Genomic DNA, 14,740 nt, shown 5'->3' with positions numbered 1-14,740 from the left:
TCCTGCCTTGGCCTCCCGAGTAGCTAGAATTACAGGTGCCTGCCACCACACCCAGCTGATTTTTGTATTTTTAGCAGAGGCGGAGTTTCACCACTTTGGCCAGGCTGGTCTCGAACTCCTGACCTCAGGTGATCCTCCCACCTCAGCCTCCGAAAGTGCTGGGATTACAGGCACAAGCCACCACGCCCAGCCAACAATGTTTAAATATTTTATACATTAACTACCTCCACAGCTTTTTGGAATTGGTAGATAGCTCATATTTTTAAATGCAGGTATATCTTTTTAACTTATTATTAATTTGGACATATGAAATATTTTAAAGCTAGGACTAGAAATCAACTCAGTAAATTTACAATTTGCAGAATTACACTTTCCTCTCTAACTGGCCTCATAATCAAAGAAAAGCTATGAGCAGTACCTAAAAAAATTCCATTTTTGAATATTTTAAATACTTATCAAACAGACATAAGTGTTCATGTCAATTATACATTTAAAAACAGACTGCAAAGTTTATGAGGGTTTTTTTGGTGAATTTTACAGTGAAATAAGTCTTGTCCACTTTAATTTATGAATACTGGTACTCTTAAAATTCCTGTCCTAAGGAAGAAATTAGTCATAAAAAGCTCTGAGGGTATAAAGCAGAAAACGTGCCAAGCAGAGAGACAAACTAGGACATTTCAAGCAAGTATGGCTCAAAGTAGAGTCAAGAGAGTTAAGGTTTGCTCAAAGCAGAGTCAAGAGAGTTAAGGTTTTGAGCTATTCTGAAGTGCCAGATGGTCCAGAATCCACCCCCAGATCTTACAAGGCGCCGCATAAAAGTGTGCCAGAAAAAAAACAAAAAAAAAAAAACAGAATATAGAGAACAAACTAAGAATGTAGAGAACAAACCAAGAATGAAAGCAATACAGACTTCAGAGAAGGGTGAAAAAAACTGTATATACAAACTGAAATATTTCAATCTTCTTCAAGCTCACAACTTTTAATGCGAATTTCCTATGCTAAGTGAACTCTGACAAACTATAAATGGCCCTTGCAACCAAATTAAATATGTTCAGTTTAATCCCTTCAGAATAGCATTTTTCAGATTACTGCTCAAGTTAACCCTTGATGCTGTCAGCTTTACCATTCAAGATCTTAAAATATAAACTAAAAATTCACTCGTTTGATTTCAAAACTCAAATGTATACATAGAAAAATAATTCAATAATATAATAAGTACCACACATAACTCTACAGAAAAAAATTTATCAAATGGTAGAGCAAAGGTTATTTGCAACAGCATAAATTATAGTGGACATATATAAAATATCTGTACACATTAGGGCTTAAACTATAAAGCACACAATCAATTAATATGCTAAGCATCTTTTTAATGAAGACCACATAGGAAAACACTTAAAGAAAACAGAATAGGCCAGGTGCAGTGGCTCATACCTGTAATCCCAGCACTTTGGGAGGCTGAGGCGGGTAGATCATGAGGTCAGGAGTTCGAGACTAGCCTGGCCAACATGGTGAAACCCCATCTCAACTAAAAATACAAAAATTGGGCAGGTGTGTGGTAACACGTGCCTGTAATCCCAGCTACTTGGGATACTGAGGCAAGAGAACTGCTTGAACCCGGGAGATGGAAGTTGCAGTGAGCCGAGATCACGTCACTGTACTCCAGTCTGGGTGACAGAGGAAGACTCCGTCTCAGAAAAAAAAAAAAGAGAACAGAATAAAAAATGTTACATACATATATATATGTGTGTGTGTGTATGAAAGAGAGATAATAACTACGATTAAAAAAAGAAACAATGTAAAAGACTAAAATTTAAAAATGGTGTGGATGGTGATCTATCTTCTATTTTTTGATATGTATGTTCCAAGTTTTCTTTAGTGAGTGAAGAATACTGGAAATGAAAAAACATTTAGGCCCGACGCAGTGGCTCACACCTGTAATTCCAGCACTTTGGGAGGCCGAGGCAGGCAGATCACGAGGTCAGAAGATCGAGATCATCCTGGCCAACATGGTGAAACCCCTCTCTACTAAAAATACAAAATCCGTCTCTACTAAAAATACAAAATACAAAAATTGGCTGGGCATGGTGGCGCGCACATGTAGTCCCAGCTACTCAGGAGGCTGAGGCAGGAGAATCGCTTGAACCCGAGAGGTGGAGGTTGCAGTGAGCCGAGATCGCACCACTGCACTCCAGCCTGGCAACAGAGCAAGACTCTGTCAAAAAAAAAAAAAAAAAAAAAAGGAGAGAGAGAGAGAAAGAAAGACAGAAAGAAAGAAAAAGAAAGAACATTTAAACAAATACATATAAATTCTGCAGGTTAAGTATTAATAATAATACAAGCAATTCTATTTACCAAATGTCTCCTTTATCTCAACAATGTGTATACGTCATACATAAGCAAATGAAAGAGTTTAAGTAATTTGCCATGATCACTCAGAGATGTCACAAATGGCAGAGCTACAATTCAATCCAGGTTTGTCTTGTACTATATCCAGTGTTTTTCCCACTACCTAAAACTTCTCTCAGTGTCCCTGGGATGAGAATCTTGATACTCTGTTAAAATATATACACAAAATATTTTACCTACTGTTTTGGAGTAGATCACAGATCTTTTGAAGTCTATCCTTGAGTCCCCTTCCTATGCCCTACGGTCAAAGTTAAAAATTCTTCCTTTATTACAAAGAAAAGATAAAACAAGGAATCTCATAAGAAAATTGATGTTATATCCCACAATATGGACTCTATGCACCAAAATACAATTTAACTTGAATCAAATGTTCCTATAAATGTATGTTATCCTTTCAAGTACAGTTTAAATATCCTCTACAGTAACAACGCTGGATCCTATAAAACCATTAAATAATTAAAAACTACATTACCACCAAAAGTTTCATCATAATCACAGGATTCTCCCATGGCACCCCCTTGCCTTACTTCTATCATCCTTTATCACAGTACTTGTCACACAAGAAAGTCAGTGTTTATCTCCCTAAAAAACTAAAAGCTACTTCAGGGCAAATGTCATGGTCTTATTCTCTATGTCCAAGGCTTACTAGAGTAGTGACACACAGGAGGCATCTAGTAAATGTTTTCTGAAACAGAGGATCAACCATCAATACTGGAAGCACCTTTAATGCATATAATTTCATATTTTTAATATATGCATAATGCTATATCTATGTTGTACCTACAGAACAAAAGATGAAATGAAGTTATCAATAATCCTTAGTATAAATGATCCATCAAAATTCTAATTAAGTGCAACATTCCATAAAAATTAACAGCTCAGGCCGGGCGCAGTGGCTCATGCTTGTAATCCCAGCACTTTGGGAGGCTGAGGTTGGCGGACCACAAAGTCAGGAGATCGAGACCACGGTGAAACCCCGTCTCTACTAAAAGTACAAAAAGTTAGCCGGGCGTGGTGGTGGGCGCCTGTAGTCCCAGCTACCTGGAGAGGCTGAGGCAGGAGAATGGCGTGAACCCGGGAGGCAGAGCTTGCAGCGGGCCAAGATCACGCCACTGCACTCCAGCCTGGGCGACAGAGCGAGACTCCGTCTCAAAAAATTAACAGCTCATATAACTAAAATCTATCAATTGACCTAAGACATTCTGACTTCAGAGCCCAAGATCTCTCTCATTATTTTATGCTAGTTCTCAAAAATGTTCATCTGAGGATCAGAAATCATTACAGCTAATGGTTCCAGGTTTTATTCAATGAAACAGTTTGTTTTTTAGGGAGTCTCTGATACATTTTATCTTTAGCAATACAATACTGTAGAAACTCCAAGTCCAAATAACCATGTCTGAAAGAATGTTGGCTTAAAAGTAAATATTGGTATGATGTACACTAACCTAGACAAGCTTAGATTTTCATGAGCAATAAATCTGGAGGTTGCAAAATGAAAAACTACCTTCTACTATGTCTACAAAAACTCTCCACTATAACTTCATGCAACAATCACTTTCTAGAGATGTGGTGTATGCAATAAGTTGATTTTCACATAGGAAGATGTAGTAGCCTACAACATATGTTCAGCTATAACCAAGGAATGGTACCACAATTAGTCAGCTCTGTCAGAGCCATTTTGCCCTTAAAAATGCAGACTCATTCAATTAATATCTGAATTGCTTAGACTACTGGGTTACAATTCTGGCTCTACCACTTAGCAGCAGTTTGACCTTGAACAAATTACTTCACCTCTGCATCCCAGTTTTGTTTTGTTTTGTTTTTGTAAAACAGGGACATAAGGATTACCAAGTTGTAACGAATACTGAAAGGTTCATCAGGTTGTAAAAATTATTGAAAATAGCACATGATACGTAAGTGTGCTCAGTAAGTATTACTGTTATTATCCCACTATTGACCTCCCTCCTCCCCATACACACAAACACACGCATACACACACACCACTGAATAATTTCTTTTACATAACAATAGAGGAATGTAAGATCACATGAATGTTCATTTTCATCCCAAAATTTGACTGAAATATCATCAATGACAATAGGAAGCAGCATAGCAAATGTACTTGGAGAACAGATGTGCCTGGGTTCAAGTCTCAACTCTCCAACCGTGAGCAAGTAATACAGAAGATTAATGCCTACTTGTAGAAAGGCTATGAAGATTAAGTGAAATAATGCATGTAGATCATCTAAAAATATTTAGTATTTATTAGGTGTTCTAGAAGCATCAGTCCTCTTCCTTCTCAACAGTGGCATAAGAATGTTTTCCTTCCAGGATCTCTGTATTGATACTTAGCCCACTAGATAGAACTGTTCCACAACTAAAAGAAGACCACACTAAGTTTCCAAACTACAGTGGAGCCGGGGGAGGGAGGTGATCACACTAAAAAAGGCAGAAAAATCACACATTAAATTAAGTTCACGATTTCAGGCTGCCTTCTCATTTAAGTTTTTTAAGCTCAATATTTATGTACAAGGAGTCAATCATGGCTCATAGCAGGCTTAAGAATAAAAATATGAAGATAAACTCTTTCCCCTGTCCTCACCCCTACAAAGTGTATCTTATATGTCCTAATGGATCATAAAAAGTATGTATCTAGGCCAGGCACGATGGCTCATGCGTGTAATCCCAAGCAATTTGGGAGGCTGAGGAGGGAGGATCACCTGAGGTCAGGAGTTCGAGACTAGCCTGGCCAACATGGTGAAATCCCATCTCTACTAAAAATACAAAAATTAGCCAGGTGTGGTGGCAGGCGCCTATAATCCCAGCTACTTGGGAGGCTGAGGCAGGAGAATCATTTGAACTCGGGAGGCAGAGGTTACAGTGAGCCGAGATCACGCCACTGCACTCCAGCCTGAGCGACAGAGCCAGACCTCCGCCTCAAAAAATAATAATAAATAGGCCGGGCGCGGTGGCTCACGCCTGTAATCCCAGCACTTTGGGAGGCCGCGGCGGGCGGATCACGAGATCAGGAGATCGAGACCATCCTGGCTAACATAGTGAAACCCCGTCTCTACTAAAAACACAAAAAATTAGCCGGGCGAGGTGGCGGGTACCTGTAGTCCCAGCTACTCGGGAGGCTGAGGCAGGAGAACGGCGTGAACCCCAGGGGGCGGAGCCTGCAGTGAGCCGAGATCGCGCCACTGCACTCCAGCCTGGGTGACAGCGAGACTCTGTCTCAAAAAAAAAAAACTAATACTACTACTACTAATAATAATAAATAAATAAATAAGTATATATCTAAACCAGTGATTTGGCCAGGCGCAGTGGCTCACGCTGTAATCCCAACACTTTGGGAGGCCAAGACGGGAGGATCACTTGAGGTCGGGACACAGAGACCAGCCTGGAAAACATGGTGAAATCCATCTGTACTGAAAATACAAAAAAAATTAGCCAGGCGTGGTGATGCACGCCTGTAATCCCAGCTACTCGGGAGGCTGAGGCATGAGAATTGCTTGAACCCGGGGTGGAGGCTGCAGTGAGCCAAGATCACACCACTGCACTCTAGCCCGGACGACAGAGCGAGACTCTCTCTCAAAAGTACTAAAACTTTAAAATAAAAATAAATAAATAAATCAGTGACTCTCAATCAGAGGCAATTTAATCCTCTAGGAAATATTTGTCAGTGTCTGGAGATAGTTCTGATTGTTGCAACTGGTGAAGGTGTTACGTCTAATGGATAAGGATGCTGCAAAACACCCTACAATGCACAGAACAGCCTCCCACAACAAGAAATTCTCCAGCCCAAAATCTCAAAGTGCCAAGGCTGAGAAACCATGATCTAAAAAACTATAAAGTACTGTAATATAAACGTCTTCCTCCAAAAAATATGTTCTTATCCTAGCATTCTTGGTCAAATTTGTATTCTTATTGCAGATTTAGTAAGGAATAAGCAGTTTGATTATTTCAGATGAAAAACTCCTGGTACTATTATATTTCCATTATAATAATCCCCAGTTTAAAGGGGGGAGGAAGTGAGGCTTACTTTTCTTTGTATATTTTTACCACATAAAAACAAGTTTTAAAAAGAGCCCAACTTTTATTTTTTAATTGCACCTCTGATTCATTTGAAAGCATTATTTATATCACAAAAGTGAGTTTCTTCTACCTCACTTCTATCTTACTTTTGCACAAAATACTCAAGTTCACATTTATGTCATAGGAAAGCACAGTGTATGAGGCAGGGTACAAGGCCAGCTTTTAACAAATTGGGAAACTACAGGAGTAGCTAAAGAAAATAAGTCACCAGTTCATTTTGTAATCACAACATGCTTAAGAGGTCTCAATAATACCCAAGAAGTCTCAGTAGTTTATTTCTAATATGCAAATGAGTGCATTTAAGAGGTTAAGTAATTTGCCCAAGATCACAGAACTACTCAGGGGCAGAACAGGTGTGCTCTTGCAGTTATATTATTCTGCCTCTGCTCCTGAAGTTTAAAAATCTAGATTTTGCAGAAGCTCTAAGAGAAAAGACTGACAAATTAAACATATAAAACAAATATTTCTACATAATCAAAAAATGCCAAAAACAAAAAAAATTTTCAGAGAAAAAAAATTTTGCAAAGAATTTTGCAAAGAAGGGCAAACTTCCTAAATATAAGAAGAGTTCTTACAAATCAGTGAGAAAGAAGACAAACAGCCCATTAAGAGAACAGGTAAAAGACTAAAGCAGTTTATAAAAAAAGAAATACAAATGGTTTCAAAGAAAAAAAAAAATAAGTTCAGCCTTACCCATAAAGAAATAACAAACTGAAACAATGCAATTGTTTGAAATCTTTCTGATCATTGGACTGACAATAATATACATGTTGATCAAGCTGAGGAGGAAATGACACTCTCAAACATGTGTGCTGCTACAGTGTTTCTGAATGTAAATGAGCAATATCTTTTTTTTTTTTTTTTTTGGAGATAGGGTCTTAGCTCTGTCACCTAGGCTGGAGTGCAGTGGTGCAATCATAGCTCCCTGTAACCTGCTAATCATAGCTCACCTGTAGCCTGTTAGGATTACAGGCGCACACCACCATGCCCAGCTAATTAAAAAAAATCTTTTTTTTTGTCCCAGATGGCTCTCACTATGTTACCCAGGCCTTGAACTCTTGGCTTCCATCAATTCTTCCGCCTCAGCCTCCCAAAGCACTGGAAGTATAGGCCTGAGACACTATGCCTACCCCAAATTAGCAGTATCTATGCAGATTAAAAGTATCCTCTGGCCCAAAAATTACACCTACTAGAAATTAATCCATATGCTCACACATGTGCAGAAAAACATGTAAAAGAGTATCCACTGCAGCATAGTTGTAACAAAAGATTGAAAAAATAAATGTCTAGCATTAGGTGGCTAGTAAAATAAATAACAGTAAGTTCACATATAGAAATACCCAGAGGTTTTGAAAATAAGGGAGATCCACATGTGATGATATACAGCAATCTCCTAAATCAGTTAAGCTAAAAATAACATAACAACAAATTGTGAAACAATAAACAGCTTACACAAAAGAATATACATATACAGTATACATATATATTTATTCGCATATACACAGACTATTACTGGAAATTCACACAAGAAACTGGCAAGAATGGCTGCCTCTGGGAAAGCCAATGAGGGCCTAAAGCAGAAAGGAGACTTCACTAGCATTGTATGAATTTTTTTAAACATGAATTTATATTGGCTTTTTAATTTACTAACTATAAAACCTAAGTCCCAAATTCTGAGCCTCAGTATCCTCCAATTTGAAATGATGATAATAATAGCTTAGTTCATAGGTTATGTTTTGTAAATTATAAAGCAGCACAAAAAATTATAAATTAGTCCTCTAACTGAATTGTCCAAATCAATTAATATAATTATTATCATTCCTCTGATCAATTTCTCTAAATGTTTAGGATGAAAACTAAGTGTAGACGCAATCTTAGAACACAAAGCTTTACTCTACACGTAGTTATTGTGTATTCAATTTAAATGAATAAATTTTCAAAAATGCCGTAGAGAAAAGCTAAATCAGTTGATTACAGAAGGAATACATCCTCACTGTTGAAAACAAGGTAGATAAAAACTACAACCATGCTATTATAAAATTTTAGTGTTTTTTTCTTCCAGTCTTTTTTCTACGCATGCTTAACTGGGTTAGATCATTTGTCTAAACAAAAAATTGTTCACTTTACTGTAATACAGCATTCAATTTACAAGATTCCTCAGATTATTAAAAACGTCTAATAAATATAATTTTTAATGAAGGCATACCTTGTTGATTCAACTGCTTTAAAAATGAAACTCCAGCATATGAGTTTGCCTAATGAACTCTGCCTGGATTAACTTTTCATTTATTATTTCTACCAATTCTCCAACTAACCAGATGTCTCTCAGGCCATTTACTTGGTTTTGGTTTCCAGAGTTCTGATTTTTTTTTTTTTTTTTTTTTTTTTTTTGAGACGGAGTCTCGCTCTGTCGCCCAGGCTGGAGTGCAGTGGCGCAATCTCGGCTCACTGCAAGCTCCGCCTCCCGGGTTCACGCCATTCTCCTGCCTCAGCCTCTCCGAGTAGCTGGGACTACAGGCGCCCGCCACCACGCCCGGCTAATTTTTTTGTATTTTTAGTAGAGACGGGGTTTCACTGTGGTGTCGATCTCCTGACCTCGTGATCCGCCCGCCTCAGCCTCCCAAAGTGCTGGGATTACAAGCGTGAGCCACCGCGCCCGGCCGAGAGTTCTGATTTTTTAACTTTTATTTTAGGTTCAAGGTACATGTGAAGGTTTGTTACATCAGTGGACATGTGTCATAGGTATTAAGCCCAGTACCCAATAGTTATCTTTTCTGCTCCCAATTTTATTAAGCCCCAAACTCACAAACAAGTGTATAAAGTGCTTTTCGTAATTCCCTAAAGAACAAGTAAAATACCTTAGATTGGACCTTTAAAATCACACTATTAGAGATTGCAGAGATTCTGAACTATGATTCGTTGCTAATGATACTCAATCTTTTTCTATTACACGTTAGTCTGTTACTAGCATTCTGTCTGCAAATAGAGTGAAAAAAAGGAATGCACTCTTAGATTATTCCTGAGAGACTCACTATTGGATGAACCTGTTCCTAATTAATTTTAACTATGACAACCTCTCCCAAGTGCTGAACATTTCAAGCCATCTTTGAGAAGGGTTAGATATCTCTCCCAAGAGATTTCCTGAGTATCTCGAACCATAATTACAGGCAAAAAAGAAAAACATCATTAATGTGCCTTTCCCATTGTAGGAACTCAAATATCTGTCATGTTGAGAACAATATCACTTTTCTGCTTCTGAGAACATGTTGTCATTTTCAAACTAACCTGTATTTACTGTCATAGTTGTTAAACCAGACTACTAAGATGGTATGTTTATTAGCACTTGTACTGTGTACTTGTTTAAAAAATGAGACTGAAAATAAACACTACAAACTGTGAAATTATGGGAGATGTTTTCCTCTAATTTCCAAGTTTTCTGTAATACAGTTATATCACTCTTGTAATTTAACAAAAAAAACATTAGAACTGTTGTTATACCATTTATATATTAGGATTTTTAAAATTAAGTCCCTACTTAAGGGCTTTTTTATTACTTAAAAAAAAAAAGAATCTGACAACATAGTGAGTCCCTGTCTCTACAAAAAAATTTTAAAAATTAGCTGGGCATGGCGATGCACGCTTGTAGTCCCAGCTACTCAGGAGGCTGAAATGGGAGGATCCCTTGAGCCCACAAGGTTGAGGATGCAGTGAGCCTGATCATGCCACTGTACTCCAACCTGGGTGACAGAGTGTGATCCTGTCTCAAAACAAAACAAAACAAAACAAAAAAATTCTTGCTAAACTAAAGCAAGAAAACCAGTATAAAGCTGAATTGCTAAAAAACTACTTTAAATATTCAAATCCCATCTCAGTAAAATAAAACCTTTATCATCAATAGCACTAACTTTAAACACACAATTGTATCATCAAGATACTATCAAAGGCACTAGAGATTCAGAGGCAAAAACTATGGCTTATATCCTCAAGAGGCTTACTATTTAAGACAATGGCATATGCCGAAAAAAAAAAGAATAAAAAATATAAGGGAGCGTTGGATATGCCAAGCATCTAGTATATAGAGAAGTACAGTGAAACAGACAGCTTTTGAGGTCCTACAGACCTTGGTTCAAATCGTAGATTCACCACTTACTAGCTTACTTACTAGCTTCTCTAATTTGTAAAACATATCATTAGATTCTAAGTGTAGTAAAATTCCTGGCATATAGTAATACCCAAAGGGAAGTTAACAGTATTATTATTATTAGGGATATGGGCATTAGGGAGTAAAATTGACTATTGGAAACTTTTTTTTTTAAGTATTACATGCTTTTTTTCTAATCTACCAACAGAAGCAAAAATCAAGATCTTTCTCCCTCAGGTTTTACTTCTCATTGACAAGAAGTAAACAGAACATCTAGTAAAGACAACTGAATTAGAAAACATTTAAGGCTGTAAAGCACTAAAGAACCCAGAGAAAGTCCACTAGGTCTATAACTCATAGAACACTGTCTATAAAACAGGATCTTAAGAGTTGGAAAGGTCCTTAGATCAGCTAATTCAAACTCCTCTAGTAGAAATAAGTTCCAGGTTTTGTCTCCAAGGTCAAAGAATTGTTAACTGTTTTTGTTCATGAGTATATATATCCTCAGTACCTAGAGTAAATTCTAGCACATAGTGAATGCTCAGCAAATATTTGTTGAGTCTCTTTTAAAGTTAAGAAAACTGAGGCCTGGATATTTAACCCAAACCCATACAGTTAGCTGTGGCCAAAGCAGAACTGGAACATTTTGGTACTCTAGCATTCTATCATCTCTAGAAGCTAGAATATAATAATTTAGATAATTTATATTGGTGGCTGGAGAGTTGAAGGGTTGGTTGGCAAGCTTGGAAAAAGGAAGGAAGGCATAAGCTAAAACATTTTTCACATTTTTTCCCCAAACTCAGTTTTGCTTAATCGGTAAAGGCAATAAATTATAAACAAGATAATCCCGGTACAGTGTCTAGTACATAATAGGTACTATAAAAATATTTGCTGAATGAAAATCACCATCATATGAACAGAAGCAGAAATTAACTTGAGCGTGTTTAATCTCCATAACTGTTAAAGAACCCTTTAGAGCTTTCAGTCATTCCTACAACAGTTATTAATTACTTTCTTCCAGATAGGTACTATGGGAGAAAGATGGATTAAAAGATGTTCCTGCCCTGAATGAGCTCTCACTTGAGTATGCCTATGTCTAAATGTGTGTGCTGGGAGAGTGGGCAGGGTGGGGGGAACAGAGGATGACAAACGGGTCAATAATGAATGTGAAACCAGGCTGCACTGTTATCTTAGTGTATTGGGCTCAGGCAGTTACAAAAAAATAAAATTAAATTTAAAAACCACAAATCTGCAAAGTTTTGAAGTAACAAGGAGGCACATTAGGGTATACTAGCAATTGGAAATGTTATTTTTTCCTGTGCCTTCGTAATCCCTCTTATTACCTCTTCATGTTTTAAAATCAGAATATTCTGAATTTACTTATTTGAATTATCAATAAAAATTAACCACCAATGTATATTCTCTCATATGTGAGGCACTGAAGGATAATAGCTACTACTGATTCCGTACTTACTGTGTACACATTAATACCTAAATATATAACCCAAGAACATGGCCGGGCGCGGTGGCTCACGCCTGTAATCCCAGCATTTTGGGAGGCCGAGGCGGACGGATCACGAGGTCAGGAGATCGAGACCATCCTGGCTAACACGGTGAAACCCCGTCTCCACTAAAAATACAAAAAATTAGCCGGGCGAGGTGGCGGGCGCCTGTAGTCCCAGCTACGCGGGAGGCTGAGGCAGGAGAATGGCGTGAACCCCGGGGGGCGGAGCCTGCAGTGAGCCGAGATCGCGCCGCTGCACTCCAGCCTGGGTGAAAGAGCAAGAGACTCCGTCTCAAAAAAAAAAAAAAAAGAACATATGTAGAATTTTTAAATGGCTATTAAAGTGACAGAGCCTGAAGCAATTCTCCAGAGATGAATGATAGTAAATAGAAGCTAAAAACATGGTATTACCCAGGGAGAGAATAAAGTATGCACACAACCGAGAAGCAATTTTACTGAAGTCTTCAGAGCACAAAATCTTCAAGAAGGGAAAACTCCTGCCAGAATTGGCCAACAGAGCCAGAAAACAGCCTGCCAACAGGGATCTTGTTTAATCCAAGTCACTAACTAGACTCACAGAAAGTGAATACCTAAAAGTCAGTGCTGTCGTTGTTCAAATTTCAGTTTTGGGAGGACCCTTCCAAACATACATAACCAAGACTAAACCACCACATTCCATGTTAAAGGGTTCTTCCCCCCTGTTATCTGCTTGTCATAACAGGACAACCACCACCACTACCAAAAAAAAACTGGGAAATAGACTTCCCTTATGAAACTTAGAATTCCTGCAAACACGAGTTAGTTATTTTACATGAAGCATGCTAGTGACTCCCGGTTTATGAAAAAATTTTTTTTCTCTCTATCCTACAGTGCTAGGCAAAGCACCCCAAAGCCTCTTTATTTTAAACACAGAAAACTCCACTGCCGAAATATTTGCCCTATCCCAGCGCTAAAGCCTTAGAAGCACCGACGAATCTAGGCCAAGGAGTACAAGATGGCAGGGAGATACCACAATGCAGGCAAGGAAGACGGGGTGGGCCCCAATCGGGAAGCACGCGCCACCAGCTCTGGAGAGAACCGTCGGAGGAGACGTGGGGGCGAGTTTGGGTCAGAGGAGCAGGAAGGAACTGGCAGGTGTCTGTCACCTTATCATCCCGGACACCATGTTTACATTGTAATTGGCTTATTAACAGAGAAGGAGGGACCAGATTCCCAGTGTGAGTGATGTTTAGAGGTTTTCTGAGAAGCACAAGGACTGGACTTTGACAGGAAGCAACGAGGCAAGAGGGAAGCTCGAGAACAGGTTTTCCTGAGGATTCCCCCCAGGAAAAGTGCTCCCTGGGCGGCCGTTCCTGGCACTAAGACTGGCGGAACCACCACACCCGTTAAAGAGATCCACCTGGACAGCGATCAGGCGTGAGCCCCCCGAGGGGAAGTGGAAGTGGAAGCAGACGTGGGTGGGAAAAGGCTGTCTTGGGGGTCTGACCCAGAAGGAAACCCGATCAGGAGGGGGAGAGGCTGAACGGAGGAAGGGGCCGGCTGAGTGGGTAGCTGAGAAGGATGAGACTTCTTTGGACGCGAGGCTGAAGGGAGGGCTTCCGTCGGACTCCGGGAGAAAGGCAGGTCTGGAGAGGAAAGACTGGCTTGGGGGGCCTGCGCGTCCTGCTCTGGAAGGTAACTCCTACTGAGGGCGGCGCGCAGCCGGCCTAGCGGGCGAGCCTCGTGCGGCCCGGGGGTGCGGCCGGCCGGCGCGAGCTCAACAGGAGCTCACCTGGGGTGCGTGCGGCCCTGTGGGAGGAAACTTCCTGGGTGGGTGAAAGCTGCCCCGCGCGAGCCGGCCCGGCACCGGCAGAGCGCCGCCGGGTCACAGTCCACTCGGCAGCGGCGCGGAGGGCGGCGGTGGCCGCGCGGGGCGGCGTGGGGCGGGGCAGGGGGCACCCGACGACCCTGGGCGAGGTCGCGGCGGCCGCAGCGGGGCTCGGGCTCCGGCTTCGGAGCGCGCCCTCCCGCAGTCGCACCCGCTTTCCCTCACACACACCGGCCGCCCGGCCCACAAGCCAAGAAGCTGCCCGGGTCGGCGACGCTGAGGGCGGTGGGGGAGGGGGCACCGGCCGGCCAAGCCCAGCGGACGGGCGTGTGGCGTTACCTGTGTCAGAGAGAGCTGGGCCGCCGCAGCCATGGTGTTTCCATCATGCAAGGGAGGGGAAGGAAGGACGGGCTCACTGGGGCTCAGGGCGGGGAGGAGGCGGAGGGAGCGGCCGCAGGCAAGGCCGGGGCGGGCGGGCGGGCGTCTCCCCTAACTTCCACAACTTCCCTCTTCACGCCCGCCCCGCCCCGCCTGGCCCCGCCCGCCGGAGCAGGCCGCGGCGCCGCCCAAACCCTGGCGCCGGAGTCTCAGCCGTCGGACCAGAGCCTGCCCCCGGGGCCGCCTGGGAAAACCCGGCGCGGACATAAAATTAAAGCGGACGGGCTGCGGAGGCGACTCCAGATTGGCTTGTGAACTTCAGACAGGCCACCTACCTACGCTGAGCTCCTGCTTCTGAAAAATGGGGAAAATTATAACCAGAGGCCAAGTTGCTTACAAGGACTCA

At 41.1% G+C, this 14,740-nt stretch overlaps 1 protein-coding gene across 15 annotated transcripts in view; it reads right to left on the bottom strand.

Annotated features, from left to right (window-relative positions):
* Positions 1-14,527, bottom strand: part of EPS15 (epidermal growth factor receptor pathway substrate 15) — a 167,697-nt gene extending 153,170 nt beyond the window's left edge. For 2 of the 15 annotated variants that reach the window (XM_063627448.1, XM_063627465.1), the window contains exon 1: positions 14,296-14,466. In XM_063627448.1, the coding sequence (XP_063483518.1) occupies positions 14,296-14,328 (33 nt within the window). In that variant the 5' untranslated portion in view covers positions 14,329-14,466. Of the gene's footprint in view, positions 1-2,585; positions 2,648-14,295 lie in introns of those variants that run through there. The other 13 variants (XM_063627470.1, XM_055254777.2, XM_055254775.2 and 10 more) reach the window with 11 other exon arrangements.
* Positions 14,528-14,740: the final 213 nt, after the last annotated feature.

Source organism: Symphalangus syndactylus, chromosome 12, assembly GCF_028878055.3.
Source record: "Symphalangus syndactylus isolate Jambi chromosome 12, NHGRI_mSymSyn1-v2.1_pri, whole genome shotgun sequence".
NCBI classification, from domain to species: domain Eukaryota; kingdom Metazoa; phylum Chordata; class Mammalia; order Primates; family Hylobatidae; genus Symphalangus; species Symphalangus syndactylus.
This window is presented reverse-complemented; position numbering and strand designations above follow the sequence as displayed.